We start from the raw sequence: 18,922 nt of genomic DNA, 5'->3' as shown, positions 1-18,922 counted from the left end.
GTTTGTAGAGGCAAAGGTCAGGAAAAGACATCGTTGATGTTTATTCTACCCTTTATATGCTTGCATACATATTTAGAGATATATGAAGGCGTCCTTAAACTTGTAACAACTGATGGTATAGTCATACAATAGCTCCAAATGAAGGTGGAGAAGGATATGTAATAGCATGAAAAAATGGTTATAAAATTATGTGTGGAAAGCATGGTATAAAGAAATATGTAGAATACAGTTTGTATTTATACATGAAAAGAAACTATTTTGAAAGGTGCAAAACTAATGTAAGTGATTACTTCTAGACAGGTAGTTGAGGCAGGCCTGTGGGCAACAACTTTATGTGCATTGTTCAAAATTTTTATAAGAATATGATTAGATATTACATATATATTTTAAAATAAATATTTTCAATTTGGAAGGGGAAAACAAGGAAAAGACTAAATGCACATAAACCATAATGTCAAGAGTAGTTATATTCAGAGATGAGATTTGTGTTACTTTCTGTTTTCTTCTTTTTGCTTTTCTCTACTTCCTAAATTTATAATTGGGCGTTCCTATTGCCATGGTAACACAAAGAAACCATTGTAAACTATGAGGCTTAAACTGCAACCCTCTTGTGAAAGGATAAAAGTATAAACTATATCCAGCACATAGTAGTCACTTACTTAATATCAATAGAACATTGGTGCTTAAGTTACCTGCAAATGATAGTGTAGAAAATTATGTTCTGGAATCTCTAGCCCCATTGGTGAGCTTAGAGCTACTAACAGGATACTGGTATTGACTTACCTTTTGAAAAAAGAAGGAAAGTCATCAGTAATCATAGAGAAGCCAAGAATTAGAGTTGGAATTTAGCATGGCTCATCCAAGAGCACCTGTGGGCAAAACTCACCCAGTTCCAGTGGAGCAGGAGATTTTAGGCCTGCAGTTGCAGCCACATAATTTTGGAATCATTCATCTTCTTCCCCAAACTGATTCTGTGTTCACTAAATAAGCAACTTTCCAATTATAATTTGGCTTTCTGTGTGAAACTCTAAGAAAAACGAGAGCCTGGATTCCACAATGTTCCCATTCTGAGTGTAAGTGGAGAACTAACAAGAGTCTCTCTTAGCTTGGAGAGTGCGTGGCTGTCTCTGAAAGGCTGAGAAAGTGATCAAATCTGGAAGGTTGTGAATTCACACAGGTAACTTGTCCCAGGCTCCAACTGGTGACCTCTCAACCTTACTTTCCCCTGATGAAACCCGCCTCCAAGTGGGCTGTCTACAACCTGAAATGTAAATCCACATTTAAAAAATTCTACAATTCTTGGGGTGCCTGGGTGGCTCAGTAGGTTAAGCATCTGACTTCTGCTCGGGTTGGGATCTCATGGTTCGTCAGTTCAAGCCCCGTGTTGGGCTCTGTGCTGACAGCTCAGAGCCTGGAGCCTGCTTCAGATTCTGTGTCTCCCTCTCTCTCTGCCCCTCCCCTGCTTACACTCTGTCTCCCTCTCTCTCTACTCAAAAATAAATAAAACAAAAAAAATGTACAATTTTTGTCACCAGTGATTTTTAGCTGGCCCTTCAGAGTTTTAAAATACAGGCTTATATATGAGAATTTACCTTTAGAAGCTTCCCCCAACCTACTATTAACTATAGGTTCTATTAATCATTGAAAACAACAAAATTTGAGTAGGGCTTAATTGTATATTTTGCTCTGACTCAAACATCTCTGCAGAATATCTGTAAAATGTTTTCACACAACCATATAACATTACTGTTATTTTCTAAAATTAATATCAACCTTGCAAAATAATAAGGGGACCTTTACATATACTTAGGTGCAAACCCGAGTCAAATATAGGTATCAAAGAATGAAAATCCAAATATTAATTGATCTGTATTATTTTTTTAAATATTTATTTTGAGAGAGAGAGAAAACTTGAGTAGGGGAAGGGCAGAGAGAAAGGAGGAGAGAGAGAATCCCAAACCGGTTCTGTGCTGTCAGCAGGGAGCCTGATGTGGGATCGATTTCACAAACCATGAGAGCATGACCTGAGCCAAAATCAAGAGTCAGATGCTTAACTGACTAAGCCACCCAGGTGCCCCTCATATTATTTCTGTTTAATAATAATGTAACATTTGTTCAGAGCTGGCCTAAGTTCCAGTAGTGTCACCCTCATACAGAGATATTAACTATATTTTGAGTGGATGAGATTTATAAATAAGACTCAGGTACAGAAGTGGTAATACACATGGATATTAAAAGAATATTCCTAGATGATTTTGATGAATGAGAACTGAGGAACCATGTTAGGTAGAGTTGGAAAGAAGGTAGAGGGTCTACTAGAGAAGACCTTGTATATCAAATTGACAACCTGACAACCTGAGTGTAGCTATTCTGAGCCCCAAGGAACCACTGAAGGACCTGAGCAAGTGTGCATTTGTTCCAATTGCCCAGATGAATATAAAACAATATATATAGGGTCAGTAGGAAATGACCAGACATCAGAGAACTAATTACATTAGGCATCAAATGTGATTTATCCACTAGTTTTTGAATTATAGACTAGTATTCTTCAGTCTGCAAAGAGTAATATCAGATACTAATTGAGAACATAAATTCCCAGTCCTAGTGAAAAGGCCTTTTTCACAAATAACCAGATGATTTTTTATATGTACAACTGTTGCAGAGCCTTGGATGTACATTAATTTAAATTTTATATAAGAAATGTTTCTAGAGAGTAAGGTAGGTTAGGTTCTTTGAAGAATTCCATATTTGAGGTTAAACAGTTGGCATTTTGAACTTAATTTTAGGGATACTCCTAGAATATAAGCCCCTTAATGGCATGGCCCTTTGGTATATCTTAAGTGCTTAGAAAAATTCCTGGTATGTAATATGTGCTCAACAAACATTTCTTCAGGGAATGTATAATGATTAAGAACTTGGATTTTAAAGTCAAACATAGCCAGATTCCAGCTTATTTATCTTCTCTAAATCTTGGAATGCAAAATTGGTATATTGATGCTTAGATCACAGATTTAATATAAAAGTAAATTAAAGAATAAATGGAAAGCATTTAGCAGATTGTTTGGCACAGAGCAAGTCCTCAATCAATGACAATTATTATTAGTATTGCTGTTAAGAATAATGTGTACACATCATCACTGTTTAACATTAACATAGTTGTATGCTGTAATGGCACTCTACAAGGCATTTTTTTCTTTGGAGATTAATACTTGTAGTAAAATCAACCCATTTTCCTTTTGTGGATCCTGCACTATCAGAACCATATGAGTTTGAGTATGCATTGTGAAAAAACACCAAACACACAAGCCATAGAGAATTTTGCTATCTGTCATTTGGAGTCTTCCTTTTCTTTCTTTCTTTTTTTTTTCTTTTCTTTCTTTCTTTCTTTCTTTCTTTCTTTCTTTCTCCTTCTCCTTTCTCCCCCCTCCTCTTTCTTTCTTTCTTCCTTTCTTTCTCTTTATTCTCTTTCTTTCTTTTTCTTTCTTTCTTTCTCTCTCCTTCCCCTTTCTCCTCCCTTTTCTTTCTTTTCTTTCTTTCTTTCTTTCTTTCTTTTCTTTCTTTCTTTCTTTCTTTCTTTCTTTCTTTCTTTCTTTCTTTCTTCCTTCCTTCCTTCCTTCCTTCCTTCCTTCCTTCCTTCCTTTCTTTCTTTCTTTCTTTCTTTCTTTCTTTCTTTCTCTTTCTCCTAGATTGGGTCTTGCAGTAGTTTGTTTACAGGGCTGAGTGCAAAGAAGGGAGGAAATAATGAAAAAGGCAAACATTCAACAAACTGGTCTTATGGGTTCTGTAATTCTGTTGAATAGCTTATCTTTTTCCTTTTCTTAACTTCAGGTTGTATTTAAAGGGTCACACTGGGACAGCAGGAAAACAGAGCAGCCTGATCTTACATGGTGCTGATTTCAGCACTAAAGATGCAGATAATGACAACTGTATGTGCAAATGTGCCCTCATGCTAACAGGAGGTAAGTCCTATGGGGCCATTCTCTAAGTTATGTTTCATTGGTTTGAGGCTTGAAGTTTCTTATCTATGAGAAAGGACTGTGATCTTCTGGTCAGGAAACTTAAGAGCAAGTCCCTAGAGATCATTTTGTTCTGCCCACTAATTTACCATGTGTTCTCGTGCAAGACATTTCTAGCATATTTATAAGTTTGCCTCCTCCCCCATTGTCTGTAAAGGGGGCATGCTAAGCTTGGTTCTGAAAAAATTCTTTAGCTTCTTAAAGTGCCAGTTATTCTACCTTCTAAATAATCATAATGATACCCATAGTGGAATGGATAACAATTTGGGAATTCAGCATACAGGAGAAAGCCAACAAAAAACAAACAAAAAAACCACCTTCTTACAAAATATTTTGCAACTATGTAGTACAGTTCATTGACCATTCTATTGAAATGGAATAAGAAGAATAAAGAAGTGTACTGAGATCTAAAGTTATAAAATTCAGACCAGCAACACTAGGGCTTTTCAATGTATGGTATTGACTTCTGCAAGACATTTGAGCTGGTATAAGAGATACCATTAAATAGTACTATATCACCAAGTAAAAAAGATAAATCCTTTTTTAACCTTCTCATTGTCTTTGAGCCTTCTGATTGTGTCAAAAGAGAAATTCTCAGTTTGGTGCTAGTGTATCTATAATACTTCTTGAACACTTACTCGATAATCATTCAATAATCTTTAGAGCAAAGAAGGAGAAAACCCTTAGGCCTCAGGCTCAGGGCCTTGGTTAGACAATGGAACCTACCTAGAAGTGAATAAAGTGATCTTGTTCTAATTGTATTGGGTTTTATATCTCCCTTTTATTGTAGCAAGTGGTACTGTTTTCTTCTTTAAAAGAATTATATAATCTATGCATTTTTAAAGTATTCACAATATTTGATCTATAAAAAATTATTGATTTAAAGAAAAAATTAAATATTAATAAAAATTATAAATGGATGATGGCAAAAATCTGTGAAGTTGATGCATGACTGGCTGAAGTTTGAGAAACATGTGGCTGAAACCCAATGGCAAGCAAGTTAGCTCAAGTCAAGCTATAGGTTCTGGCAAGGAAGGAGTTGGCACCCAGCAAAACTGTAAAAGAAAACTTTTTTCCTGTGCTTCTCTTCTCACAGTTTTTGTGTTCTTTCTCTCTCTGGATGGAATAGCAGTCACTCCAACCCTCAGCTTTCCTGGTTCTCCTTCTGTGTTAATCTACAACAAACCATGTTTTCATTGACAGTAAGGAAAAAAAAACCCTTGAAATCCATTATTATATATTAGTATATGTTATTGCATAGGTTGTACTCCCTTAGTTGAATGCCAAACCAGCTGTGTGAGATAAGCAGGGAGACAAACTCTATCTCCACTTTGTACATAAGGAAAATAAAAGCAAGTTAATGCTTACCATTTTATATTTAACACCCAGCACAGTAGATGTGGCACACAGGAACTCAATTAAAAATATGGCACATGAATAAATGAACATTTTGTAACCCTTGAAATCATGTTCAAATTTTGAAGCCAGTGAAATGGATCATTAGGTTGACACTTTGTCATCAGTTAACAGAGCATAGAAGAATAGGGAGGGGTGGTTTTACAGAAATCTTTCCACCTTCCTCCCATCCCCACGTCCTCCATTATTACCACCACCAAATCACATCCCATTGACCCCCCTCCACCACACTTACATTAACATCATTTCAACATGGGACCAACTCTAGTATTATCAAAGCCAACCTGTTATGATTCTTCTTCTATCATATCCTCCTCCTTAAACTTTAAAATGCTATTCTGGCATCATTTGCAACCTCATCAAATAGGTAAAAGTCCTCTATATGTAACTTTATGACCCCCTCCCCAAAACAGTTGTTAAAATTTAGATTGGTACCCACAGGTTAGGTTTTAAACTGTTTTCCTGAAAGAAAAAAAATTTTTCATTACTTCCCTGATCCCATAAATGGAATTGTCAACAACTTTATACAGAGACAAAAGGACTTTGATTGTCTAGTTTGCTGTTCATTTTAATATTGAAATGTGCTTCATTTTCTCCATGTCTATTTTTACAGATAGCTTTTCTTACCAAATAAATGCAATGCCTGAAAGAACAACAGTAAAATATTTCAAATGTTGCCTTAGAAGAGCATTCCAATATGTTCATATTTCTGTCATAATAATGAGAAATATAGAGCTAAGCAAAGAGGAAAATGCACCTCTTGGTTGTTGGTGAGAAAATTTCATTGCTCAGATTTATGATTTTATTTCTGCTTCAAATGATTGAACTTTGTCATGTTCTTTCATCCATAATCATTCCTGGACCTGCTTCTTACTCACCAATAAACATATATGTTGGGGAGAGAAAATTTCCACTTATTGCTTGGGCTGGAATAGTCTAACTAAATGTGTTTTTGTAATAAACGCCATTACCCTATCAAATATCCTTTTGAAAGAATCCAGGCCTTGCAAACCTATTCACTCTGCAAAGCTAAAATGTGGAATTTCGATGGCTAAGAACTGGAGAGCATAAGGATGAATGTCAATGACAGTCCAGGTAACTTGAGTATTGCCTGGAACGTTAGGTCCTACTTAGCTACTCCCCACTACCAGTATTTATTCTGTCATAGTTTCCCTTAGAACCATTTTCTTCATCTAATGGTTTTTCCTTTCTTTTTTAATTTGTATTTGAACTTGCTGCCTATTTTAAATAGTTTCCTTTAAGCAATAAGATTTTATAGTCTTTGAAGCTAATAATTCATAGTTTTCTGTCACCATCAATTAAAGTTTTATTTCATCTTGTTTATTTACAAAATTTTTCCTTTTTTCTTCTGAAAGAAATTAAGGGTAGAGTAAGATTTATCGCCCAGTAACTGTCCTAAATAGTTTTGTGCAAATACATGCAGGGATTTGGGTTGGCAAATGTGGTATTGTTGCCACCTTTATATGACAGAGATTGAACAACAAGAGATGAGCTTAATTGAAAGCAGAAGGTATTTCAGTTAGGCATAAAGTAGAACATTTTGATCTTTCTTTATTCTTTCCCAATATCCTAACTTCTTAACTTTCTTCTATCAATTTAACATATTTTTAACAAGTAACTATTACAGATCAACTACTCTTAGAGAAATGAGCAAGACAGAATAGAACTTGCATCTATTGAGGGAGACCATCAACAAAAGAGTAACCAATAAATAACAATTTCAAACCATAACCAGTTTCGGAGGCAAAATATAACGTGATGGAGTTGTTGGAGAAAGGGGAAGTAACTTTAGATGGAGTGTCCAGGGATCAAATGCTGCCAAGGAGGATTGTTCATTTCTAGTGGTGGACATCTTCAGGAAGAGAATATAAAGCTATTTTATCTAAAAGAGCTTACTTATGCATGTTCCTGCAGTTGAGGGTCTAGACAAGAAAGTCTCTACTTTCTTCTGGTTCTGTGATTCTATTATTCCATGTACTCACTGTGGCTAATGTAAGGAAAACCATGTGATATTATTTTTCAGTGCATGGGTTGTGATTCGTAGTATAGTGTAGAGTGGAAAGGAGGTGTAATGGGCTGAGAAAGTACATTTACATCAATAGAAATAGATACCACAGTGCTTTATACCTCCTTTCCCAGAAGTATATGTACTTGTTTCTACCTTACCAGAAAGCCAGCAATTTTTCCATCCAATGTAAATGTTGAAAATTTTTCATGTTTTGTTACAGATTTCTTCTGGGACCAGAATATATATTTCAAGGTCAAAATTGCCCCATACAGTTGCTTCTGTGCAACTGCCCTTTTAATTAATAGTTAAATAAAGGTGATTTATCAGCCCAGATTTATAAGCCAGAAATGTCTTTGTTCTATGATGCAACTGACCTTAGGAAAATTTGTAAGTTTTCTCCTTAGGTTTCCTCCTATATGTAGGATATTGTGAAAAATCTATATACTTCAGTATTGGGAGGGACCAAGTTAAGAGATGATTGTAGGCAATATTTTCAGTCCTGTAGGACAGTTCGTTTTGTGCCTTCCTGAGCCCAAAGAAAGGAATCAGTTTCTTTTAAACTTAACAGTTTTATCTACTATTTAACATTAAGAAAATGAAAATGTAATCTCATTCAATGCATGCTTTTGTTTTATAGGGATTTATTGTATATAAAAACAAATATGTAAAAATCTTCTGACTCCAAAATTCTGAAAAGGAACAACTTAGATTGTCACATTCAAAGCGAATATTACATTTCAAGAAAACGGGGTCTTTAGTACTAAATTAGCATTCTTCAAATAGTCTTTCTAAAAGACTATTAGAAACTACAGTTACTAAAGGTTGCTGACAAAACAAAACATGGTATTGTTTTACATTCTGTTCCTTACCTTACTTTTCTTTCAACACAGTTTCCACATTTAGTGTATAATATAAAAACTATGTAAAAATGTGACCTAACCTTCTACAGAAAGAATCTGTTGTGGTAGAAACTCTGATCTCTTTTCCCACGCATAAACTATGTCAGACGACAGACAAGACTTTGCTAAAGCTAACAAAGGATATTTCTCAGTTCAGCCCTTAAAAGACAGGATAAAGCCATACACATAAATTTCTTAGTACACCCTACAACTTCCCAGATGCTAACAGCAGAGTTGATAAATGCTTGCAGAAAGAGTTGATATTGCCTGCTATATAATCTTGAGGACAAAGAAAATGAAAGAAATTAGCAGCTTCTCCAACTGGCAAATGACGCTAAGTGACAAGATCTTTGGGAAAATATAATCATCTTAGAGTTTTTAATAATCCAGGAAGGATGTGCTAAGCATTGCCAGATAACTGGCATTCCCTAGGTTTTAAGGCAAAAATTTTGAGGGAAAAGATCCATATGGATAATTTAAGGTTGACCACAGAAATCTACATTGCATTACTTTATTTCAAAGCAATTTCTCATTTGCACATATCCAGTACACAAAATGTTCCACAAAATGTGTGTTGCAGAGACTCTGTGCTGACTACTACTATATACTGAGTGCCTAGCACAGTGCCTGGCACATAGTATGTGCTCAATAAATATCGGTCGAGTGAATTAATACTTTATCACAGGCTCTGAAAGGGCATTACAAAGTCACAAATGATCCCAGTGAGAAGGCATAAAAGTAAATCAGTGTGAATCTGAATGTGACTGTTGCTTGAACTGAGGTTTAAAATACAGAAGTATGCATATGTATTTGCAGGCACACTCGTGAAACAATTTGATGAATAGAAGATATGAGAATTGGGACTAAATTTTAAGAATAACTAAACCCCAGAAGACTAAGCTCGAGAACTGGAAAAATTTATTAGATTCCTGTCTTCCAAGTAAATATGAACATTTCTAAGTACAAATTTATATTCCTATTTTCTGAAGGAAATTTTTGCTTATTGGGAAAGAAAAGCAGAGAATATCAGAAAATGTCTTTCAAATGGTAAATTTGGGAAAAAAAAAAAAAAAGTGAACCAGAACTGATAGTCCCATAGTACAAGTCTGCCACCGAAGGTTAATAATTGACAATGCATGAGAAATCATCAAACGCTTACTTTTGTGTTATTTTACTCTCATAATAATACAGCAAATATTACTGCACTCATATGAACAGGCATTTTTGCATTATCTTAAATGGTTTATATTTAATAACTTACATGACACTTCTAAAAACCCTTTTAAATCAGCACCACAGTAATGCTTTTGGCAAGAAGTGAGATACAGAAACATTAGATAATTTACCAAAGGTCACAGAATCAGCACTAAGGGTAAGATTTGAACACAACCTCCAGATAAGCCATCACTTTATCTGCTCCTTCTCTGGCCTCTGTTAAAATGAGTGGCATTCAAAGGCAACAGGTATCTCTCTATTTTACTGTTTGCAGCGCGTTAGCAAGGATTTCCTCATTTAAACCTTAAAAGTGAAATGAAGTGCAAGGGAGGGAAGAGACAGTAAGAGACTACCTAAAGGTTTTAAGTGAATTCAAGATCACTGTCCAGGATCAACAACTTTTCATCTTTGGAACAAAAAGAAGAGAAAGGGAAAAAAAGCCAAGTCCTTGGCCTGAGAGGGATATAGTATGAGGTGACAGAGAGAACGCAGACATCTAGGAAAGGTCCTTTGCCTCCCGCGTGCTACTCCTTGAGGCTACCTATGGATAAGGCCAAGTTTGTGCACGTGAACTCAGTAAGTGATTTTCATAATGAAAAATGGCACCATCAGTTTTGTGCAGCCTCATTCTTAGTTAGCAAGAGAGGAACTCTTATGTTCTGTGCAAGTTCTGTTGTGCATTGCTGACTAGAATGTATGCATTGAAAATGAATGAAAGAAATCCATAAGAACAGATATATCTTTACAGTTTGTTGTACTTTTTACCTTAGAAAGGAAGTGTTGAGAGACATTTTGTTTAGGATCAGAAGAATTTGAGAGTTAGGTTTCCTGATTTTCAAATAAATTTGGACTTCCTGAGTACAAAGTTTAGAATCAAATTCCTACTTTCTGGGCAACGTTTTATTTATTGGTGATAAAATGTGAGTTTTCTGCTTCAAAGATAAAAGACTGGAATGATTTTTAAAGGCCGGAGAGCCAGGCATAGTTAGGACAAAGCTAAATTTTAATGAGTTAAGTGTAAATGAATTAGAAACATGCATCTCAGATTTCTTATTAAAATATACATGAGGTTACAGGTTATAAAGAAAAATGCTTGGCAACGTACAAGCCAGCAGTTGCCAATCTTAAAACATTTGAGACATTTTATCAGTTGTCCCAACAGCAGATGGACACTGCTGGTTTCTTCTGTCCTTTGCTTGCATCACTGCATTCTTTTAAGTTTAAAGTGTCTTTCCTAGATTAACTTCTTTAGCATATTGGCACATTTGTTATTCCTAGGCACACAGAGTTAATATTTCCCCAAGATTGTAAAGCACATATAATATTATCCAGCTACTTGGTATCTTATCAGAGAGGAACTGCAAACCCAGGCGTACTCTCTATATGTTCACAAAGAACACCTTCATTCCATGCAAATTTACATAGGTACTGGTTACCCATGAGCACACAGGATTATCTATGAATGTCAAGGAGTACATATGGGTAACAAGGACTCCACTATACTTTTGCCTGTTTTCTATAATCATGCTTTAAAACCTTGTCTTTTCAGGATTTATGTTTAAAAGAGCTGGCCATGTTCAATTTTTTCAAAGAAAAGTAGAAAGTAGAAATTCCTTTGTTGTTTTACTGCATGTGTCAGAGGAAATGGAATACTTACTTGCACACAAATAGCTATTTTTGTTTCCTTGTAGTTCAGAATATCTTATAAAGGACACTGCAACAAAAATTGTCATGAGAGGGGCGCCTGGGTGGCGCAGTCGGTTAAGCGTCCGACTTCAGCCAGGTCACGATCTCGCGGTCCGTGAGTTCGAGCCCCGCGTCAGGCTCTGGCCTGATGGCCCGGAGCCTGGAGCCTGTTTCCGATTCTGTGTCTCCCTCTCTCTCTGCCCCTCCCCCGTTCATGCTCTGTCTCTCTCTGTCCCAAAAATAAATAAAAAAAAAAAAAAAAAAAACGTTGAAAAAAAAAAAATTGTCATGAGAAATAATCACCCTTTCTTTTTGTGTCGTGCCATCTTAATTCGTCATCTTTATTATCATCAACTGCTCTGCGATAGTCCATTATGTGCATGGCCCACTGGTCTTAAGATAAAGCGTCAAATACATTAAGGTCTTTGGTTTCAACATGATGTCAAAAGAAATCACTGAAAACAATTGTTCAAATCATGTTAGTTACTTAAATGCCATTGTTTTTACAATGCAAACGTTGCACAACTTACTCATTTGGGTCCAAATTATTGCATATTTCTCTAAGAGACCCTACCAAGCAAATAAGGAGATATGTTGGCACTGATGACCTGGTCTTTATTATTAAATCATTATGGTGCCTGCCCCACAAGATGTAATCCTTTGTGTTCCTACCCTAAACCTTCCATCTTCCTTTCCACATAACTTACACTAAGCACTTATTTAGGATTTTACAGGGCCGAATAGTCAATGTGTCATCTTATTTGGGCCATACGACTATGCTGGGAAAACGGTTGGCCAGACATTATAAACCACATCTTATGAATGAGGAACTAAGTGACCATGACCTTGGAACCATCTCCTTACTGCTAGGCATCAGTGTCTTTATTACAGTACTTGCCACATCAACTCAGGTTGTTTGAAGGATGAAATAAGAGAATGCATATAAATGCTATAGCATAGTCCCTAATGTATATTAACTATTTTATAAATAGCAAATATCATTATTATTACTGCTTAGGATCTCTTGGTTATTAACTGGTGCCATCAGCATCAAAGTCTGGGTGTTCTAATTTCTTGTCTGGTACACTATAGGCTTTCCATTGCCCACAAGAAAATTTCTGAAAATAAAATAAAAACCTCTGTGTTCTCTCTCCTGTTTATTTTGCTAAGCTTTTGTTGTCTAACCCCTTACCCACTGGCAGTCCAGTCAAGCCAGGCTGCTGACAGACACTCTCTCCTACTCTCTCAGGGTACACACTGTGTTCAGAATTTCTTTCTGTTCAGTGAATTCACATTCATTCTCAGGACACAGCTCAGGTGGTAAATAAGTCAACTTTGTGGACCCACTGACAGGACGTTCTGCCTCTGTATCCGTAGATTTCCTTCTTCTCTGTTTAACAACCCTCACCTCATTGTTAAGCAGTTTATTGTCTCTCCCATGAACAAAACTGTGCAGTCTTTGAAGACAGGATTTCTGTTTTATTCAACCCTGACCTCTATATCTTTCTGTTGGTTAATATTTGTTGACTTGATTTTAAAATCATTTTTTTCCCCTTCATCATTCTGCCACATATGCTCAGGATGACTTTGGCAGACCATAGTTACAGAATGAAGGTTCTCAATAATATTTGATTAAACATTCAGCCTGATAGATCTGGTTCCCTTGGTTAAATATTGGTTCCTATTTCGAGAGAATGTTTTCCTTATTCATCTGATGATGGACAAGTAGACTGGATAAACTCTAAAGTTTTCCATGAACGTTGTTCAACTTTCCACCAAGACTGCCTGTTTCTTTACCTTTATTTCTTGAGAGTTTCCCCCGTGTTCACTATGTTCTAGTGAACAAGCTACACTGATGTTCTTTTAGTTTCTAACCATGTCAAGCTCTCTTTCTTCCTCAGAACATTGGCATGTGCTATACTCAGCTTGAAAGAGTCTTTGCACATCTTCACATGGCTGCCTCCCTCTCATCCTTCAGATCTCATTAAATACCAGCTTGTTCTGTGAATGTGAAAAGTCAAGTAGGTCTCCTTTTATTCTCCTTCATAGCTCCTTGATTCTTTTCTTTCTCTTTTTTTAAATCATGAAGTATCGTAAGTATTTTACTTATTCGCTTGCTTTTTGTCTGTTCCTCACATGAGAAGTAAGTTCCATGAAGGGAGGGACCACTTCTGTCTTGTTGAGTATTGTGTTAACAGTAGTCACAATAATTACATATTGAAGGAATAAATAAAGAATGAATGAACGAACACAGTAGGCGTGGATGTTATGTATTGTGGTGTCTATCAAATATAACTTTTTAGTAAACTAAACTACTTCAGACTCTGAAAATTTGTAAGGAGAAATAGTCAAAAACAGCCAATCTGTCAGTAAGCTTATAGTCACTCCCCCAGTCATTTGTTAAGCAAACTGTTAGGTACGGTGCTAAGTACATGAGGTAGGCCTGTAAATAGACCATGCCTTTACATTGTCCTTAGGATATTGGATAAAAGACTGTGATTTGATCTTCTGACCTTCTCAGCTTGAGGCTGCTATTTTCTCATGTTAACTATGACCCAGCCATATGGTCTTCTTTCAAGATATCCAAAATGCCATTCCCCTTACCACAAACATTACCCTCCTTTACTCATCAGAAAAAATATAGAAGATCAATTTGTCTGATTCTCTCACGTGCCCCTACTGTTTCTTGTGTCTTTGCTAAACTCGTCCAAAATTTCCTAATGAATCTACCCTTCAGCCTGTGCCCTTTATTGCCAGGCTGCTGTTGGAAACAGACTTCTGCCTTCCCACAGTTGTCCAGAACTCTTGTGACTTTCTCTAAACCAAACAAAAATACATACTTTTACCTCGAGTACCTAATGTAACTTGGAGGATCATTCTATGATTCATAGAAGTTCCTAATAATAGAGTAGCTGCCTTTCCTTCAGAGACCATGGTGGATATTTGAAACACTATGAAAGGATCATTAACATGATGGAAGAGTGCATCAAGAAAGTCAGAGAAAAGGAGGAGAAAGTCGAAACACTGGAGCAATCAAGTTGGGTTTCATTTGGTGTTTTGAGAGTCTTTAGGGTCAATGCATTCCCTAATATTAGAATGCTTTTTGTAACACAAATAACACATTTTTACTAGTTGTATTTATCAAAAAAATTTAAAGGAATTAATCTTAAGAAAAAAATGTGGAATTTTACAGTTCTTCCTTCCTTGCCAAACAAGAACTTTCTCGTTTCTCATGTTTTGACTGCGTTAACATCTATGTTGTCTGCATACAGTTGGAAAAATAGCATTGAATACAGTCTTTCCAAATTCAAGACATACCTTATTCTTCTCTAATATGCGCTGTGATTAATACAGCTTGCTATGTCTCTAGTATGACTTTATAAACACAACCTTGCTGTATTCGTCTTCCAAAATTGAAAAATGAGAACAAGCTTTTCTCCATTTAACTTTTTCTAAAGTTTCTGCAAAATGATGCTTGTGTTATACACAAGTTAACATCAGTTAAACATCAGTTGTACAGCTTTCTCTTTCTTTAGCTATTAGTCCCTTAGGTATAACTCTGTAATCAAAGGGAGGTCAGCTGTATCCAAATAAAAATATGCCAGAATGTCTCTGGCATAGATCTCTCCCTAAAGATTTCAGTAGTGTTACTTCAGGAGACAGAGAAGAAGTACTATGTTTTATCTAAAAATCTAAGAACTTAATTCATTAAAAAAATAAATTACTAAGTTACCCTTACAGAGAACTATACAAGCATAGGATCTCCATGTTGCTCATCAAGTTGTTTTTCTTTTTAATAAGTTTTGAAAGAGCTTGAACAATCACAGAAAAAAAAAATACTGCTGTATAGACACTGTATGGCTACTATTGATGAACACTTCCCATATAGCTGTAAAATATAGGGAGAACATAGTAATTCAAATTCAATTTGTGCATCATAGTCATTGCCCAGTATCCAATTAGTTTCAGAAGCAGCTGAGGGCCAGTTGTTGGCAAAAATATGAAGTAGATGGAGAACATTTCTTTCACTCTATGTAGATATCAGTTGTCAAAGCTTCTGAACTTCCTCGCTAATTATTGTTCTAGTCCTAATAACAAGCTTAACATGGAATGACTAAGGGTATCTGCATTTTACTTGCCCTACATATAAATCTAGGTCTGAAATAGATCTTATCTTGAATCCCAGAAGTTTCCCATCATTACAATGGGAAATGAGTCCCAACGGAGTGACCCTGAAGCTTGGTTTCCATGGAAGCTTTCCTCTCTACTCATACATTGCCTAAATTGGATGTCGCTTAAAACAGTTGCACTTACCCAGAAGCTTTTTGTTGAATGCCTCGTATTTGCAAATTGTCATAAAAAGTATAAATGAATTCCACCTTGGTTAATTCCACTAATTTCCAGATGTTCAATTTACTTATAATTGTTTCTTCTCCTTCTTTTCTCTTTCATTATTAACTAATTTTTCAGGCTGGTGGTTTGATGCTTGTGGCCCATCCAATCTAAATGGAATGTTCTATACTGCTGGACAAAACCATGGAAAACTGAATGGGATAAAGTGGCACTACTTCAAAGGGCCCAGTTACTCCTTACGTTCCACAACTATGATGATTCGACCTTTGGATTTTTGAAGGCATAATGTCGAAAGCAGTCATAAAAGCAACAAAAAAAATCTGAAGCTACCAGATAAGAAACTGCTTGAAAACTTCTGAAGCAAACAATATTGTCTCCCTTCCAGCCACAAGTGGCATTTATGTGAAGTCACCAAGGTTCTTGACTGTGGACTTGGAGCCTTTAGAGTTCACAAAAGTCTCTAGATGGGATTAATCGTGTTCATAAGTCTTGACTGTGGGGAATGCCACTCACCATCATGTTTTAAAAAGGGAAGAAACTGCTCAGTTCACTGTGCTTCAGACTACTACTGGATCTTATTTTAGAACTATGGTAGCCAGATTATAAATACGGTTAATTTCATATAAAAACTGAAGAAAAAGAAGAAGAAGAGGAGGAGGAGGAGGAGGAGGAAGGGGAAGAAGGAGAAGGAGAAGAAGAAGGAGAGAAGGTATAGGAAGAGGAGGAGAAGGGAGAAGGAGGGAAATGAACAACAACAAAGAAAGAATATACATGAAAAATACAAACAGGCCTGCCGTAATCCTTTGGAAAAGATGTATCACACAAGTGAAATGGTGTTATTTCTATGCAAACCTACTAAAAATCAGTTTATACTTTTGCACAATTTTGATAAAAGTTTAAGAATAATAGCATTGCCCTCTAAGTTGGTTAAATGTTAATGGATTTCAGAAGCCTAACTCTTAAGTCATACTTACTAGTTGATTTCAGTTAACCCATCTTCAAATGTAAATTCCATTTTGGTAAACCATAATGACTTGTAGTGCATGAAGAAGAATAGTGTGAGTTAGAAACATGCTCCATTTACTCTGATTTTTTGATACAGTTTTCAGAAAAGAAATAGACATGACCAAGTATGGACATATAAAGCAAAAAATTACCCCCCATGCTACAGTTTTCATTTACTTTAAAAACTGAGTGACATATAAATATATTTATAGCGTGAGTAAAATTTAAAGAATGTGAAATATACCATCAAGCTCTTAAAATAATATACATGCATTTAATATTTCCTTTGATATTATACATGAAACCAGTATTTTAGAGTGTATTCAGTTGGAGTAAAACCAAATAAACTGGAACAGTTCATTTTACAATATCTTCTTGCATGTGTGCACTTAAGTGTAACTTCATTATTTTTAAAATCACCATTTCAATTCCTCATTCTGTTATTTCATGCTAATTTAATTTTTGCTAATTAAGTGAAGCATGTTTTCCAGATTCACCCTGTTCCAGTTTCTAGGAGAGATACACTTTGAAGTCTATAAAAATAAAAGAAGAATTATAAATACCATTGTACGTAGCATGTTTATATCCATGGTAAACCTAATAGCTGTTTAATCTGGAATATGCAAGATTGTCCTTCATTGAAGCAAACAAACACAAGTTTTGAAAGAAATCTACTATACTATTTTACATTATTTCTTCACGTTTTTCTCTCTCAGCCTCTGTCTTCATAAGCAACTTCTGATTTTTAGAAAATTATTTAGTGGAGAAAATTGTCAAAATTCTGTATTAAACATAAGGAAAACACCCCAAAAGAGAAAATTAATCAGTTATCTAAAAAATTGTGACTTCTAGCTACTATAATTCTCTCAATGAAAATATTCCTATGGGATAATCTATCTTAAGTGAATTTGGGGGCACAAGTTTTTGTGGCAATTTGAATTTACTACAGTATTTTATCAAAAATAAACACTGCCTCTAAGTGTTCAGGGTTACAGTAGTGAAGCATTTTTATCAAAATGTGAGTTATTATGAGGTAAGAAAACTGAAATACATATTAAGTGTCCTTTCTTAGAAAAATAAGTTTGTTCAAGGCAACAATGTAGATTTCCTCTATTTGAGAGAATAAAGCTATTCCATTTTTAGGAAAATATTTTCTAAATTTGCCATCAAGTCTTCATTTTTATGCATCTGTAACAACCCCATTTTGCCTCACAAGTGACATTCTCCCATATTATGCAGTTGTTCAGTTCTTGGTGACTCCTTCATAGCACTGTTCAGCCTCTCCCTCTAAAGTCCTTCTTGATTGTTTTCATTTAAGTGAATGAAAGTGAGTGTTTTGTTCTTTTGTGTTCCTACAGATTTTTGTTACCAGTCTTTTGATAAATACTATTTCCCAACTCATATTACAAAAATAAAATGAAATAATGAAAAAAAAAAGAAAGCATGATATTTACTGTTTTGTTATCTGGGTTTGAAAAAATGAAATATTGTTTCCAATTATTTATAATAAAGCAGTATAAAATGTTTTATGACTTCATTATGTGTACTGTGTAATGCTTACAGCTGTGCAACTATTTAATATGTGTATCCTTTACATTTAATTATTTCAAGATAAGATAATTAGGTATTAGGATCTTGTCTTTATGTTTTTATCTCATTAAACTTTATGTGGTTTCTAGACCATTTTTCTCACATCAGTCACAGATTTATTTGATTTTAAATAAAACTGAAAATGTATTCATGCAACCTCATCTCATTTTCAATAAATGTTTTACAAATTTTAAAATTAGAGATCTGTAGAAGTATGGAATCACTGGGAGGAAAAAAAAAAAAAAAACCTACTAAATTAACTAATCCCTCAATCTCTGAAAAACTTCCAGTCTGGGATGTGATAAGAAAGCTTAGCTCCATTAGAATGTTAGATCAAAGCAATGGGTCTCAGTCCCACATCTCTGTATGGTTGTATGTTCTACCAGTTATGAATGCCATATTATCATATAACAATTGACAATAAATTCTGGGAGCTCTGAACTGGAATAATGGGAGATGTGTTGAATATTTGAGAATGGAATAAAAGGGAAAGCATAAGGAGGTGCTACCAGCCCATCATGCCTGTAATCCTATCAGTGGTCTTATAAGGTCAGTCCTTAGAAGGAAGTTTCTTACTTTGCCCCTTGATCCTGCACCCACTAACACCACACTGATTTGAACATTTATTAACTTCCATCTACATGATTGAAAAACATATCCTTTCTCCCATTTTCTGCTTCTATTTACCCATATCCACATAAGCTTATTCTTAG

The 18,922-nt window shown here is 35.3% G+C and overlaps 1 protein-coding gene across 5 annotated transcripts in view; it reads left to right on the top strand.

Annotated features, from left to right (window-relative positions):
- Positions 1-18,365, top strand: part of ANGPT1 (angiopoietin 1) — a 243,604-nt gene extending 225,239 nt beyond the window's left edge. For all 5 annotated transcript variants that reach the window (XM_058698836.1, XM_058698837.1, XM_058698834.1 and 2 more), the window contains 2 exons: positions 3,829-3,959; positions 15,732-18,365. In XM_058698836.1, coding sequence (XP_058554819.1) covers positions 3,829-3,959; positions 15,732-15,892 — 292 coding nt within the window. In that variant the 3' untranslated portion in view covers positions 15,893-18,365. The remainder of the gene's footprint in view (positions 1-3,828; positions 3,960-15,731) is intronic.
- The last annotated feature ends 557 nt before the right edge of the window (positions 18,366-18,922 follow it).

Source organism: Neofelis nebulosa, chromosome 14, assembly GCF_028018385.1.
Source record: "Neofelis nebulosa isolate mNeoNeb1 chromosome 14, mNeoNeb1.pri, whole genome shotgun sequence".
Classification (NCBI taxonomy): Eukaryota; Metazoa; Chordata; class Mammalia; order Carnivora; family Felidae; genus Neofelis; species Neofelis nebulosa.
The sequence above is the reverse complement of the archived record's forward strand: the minus strand, read 5'-3'. Positions and strand labels throughout refer to the sequence as shown.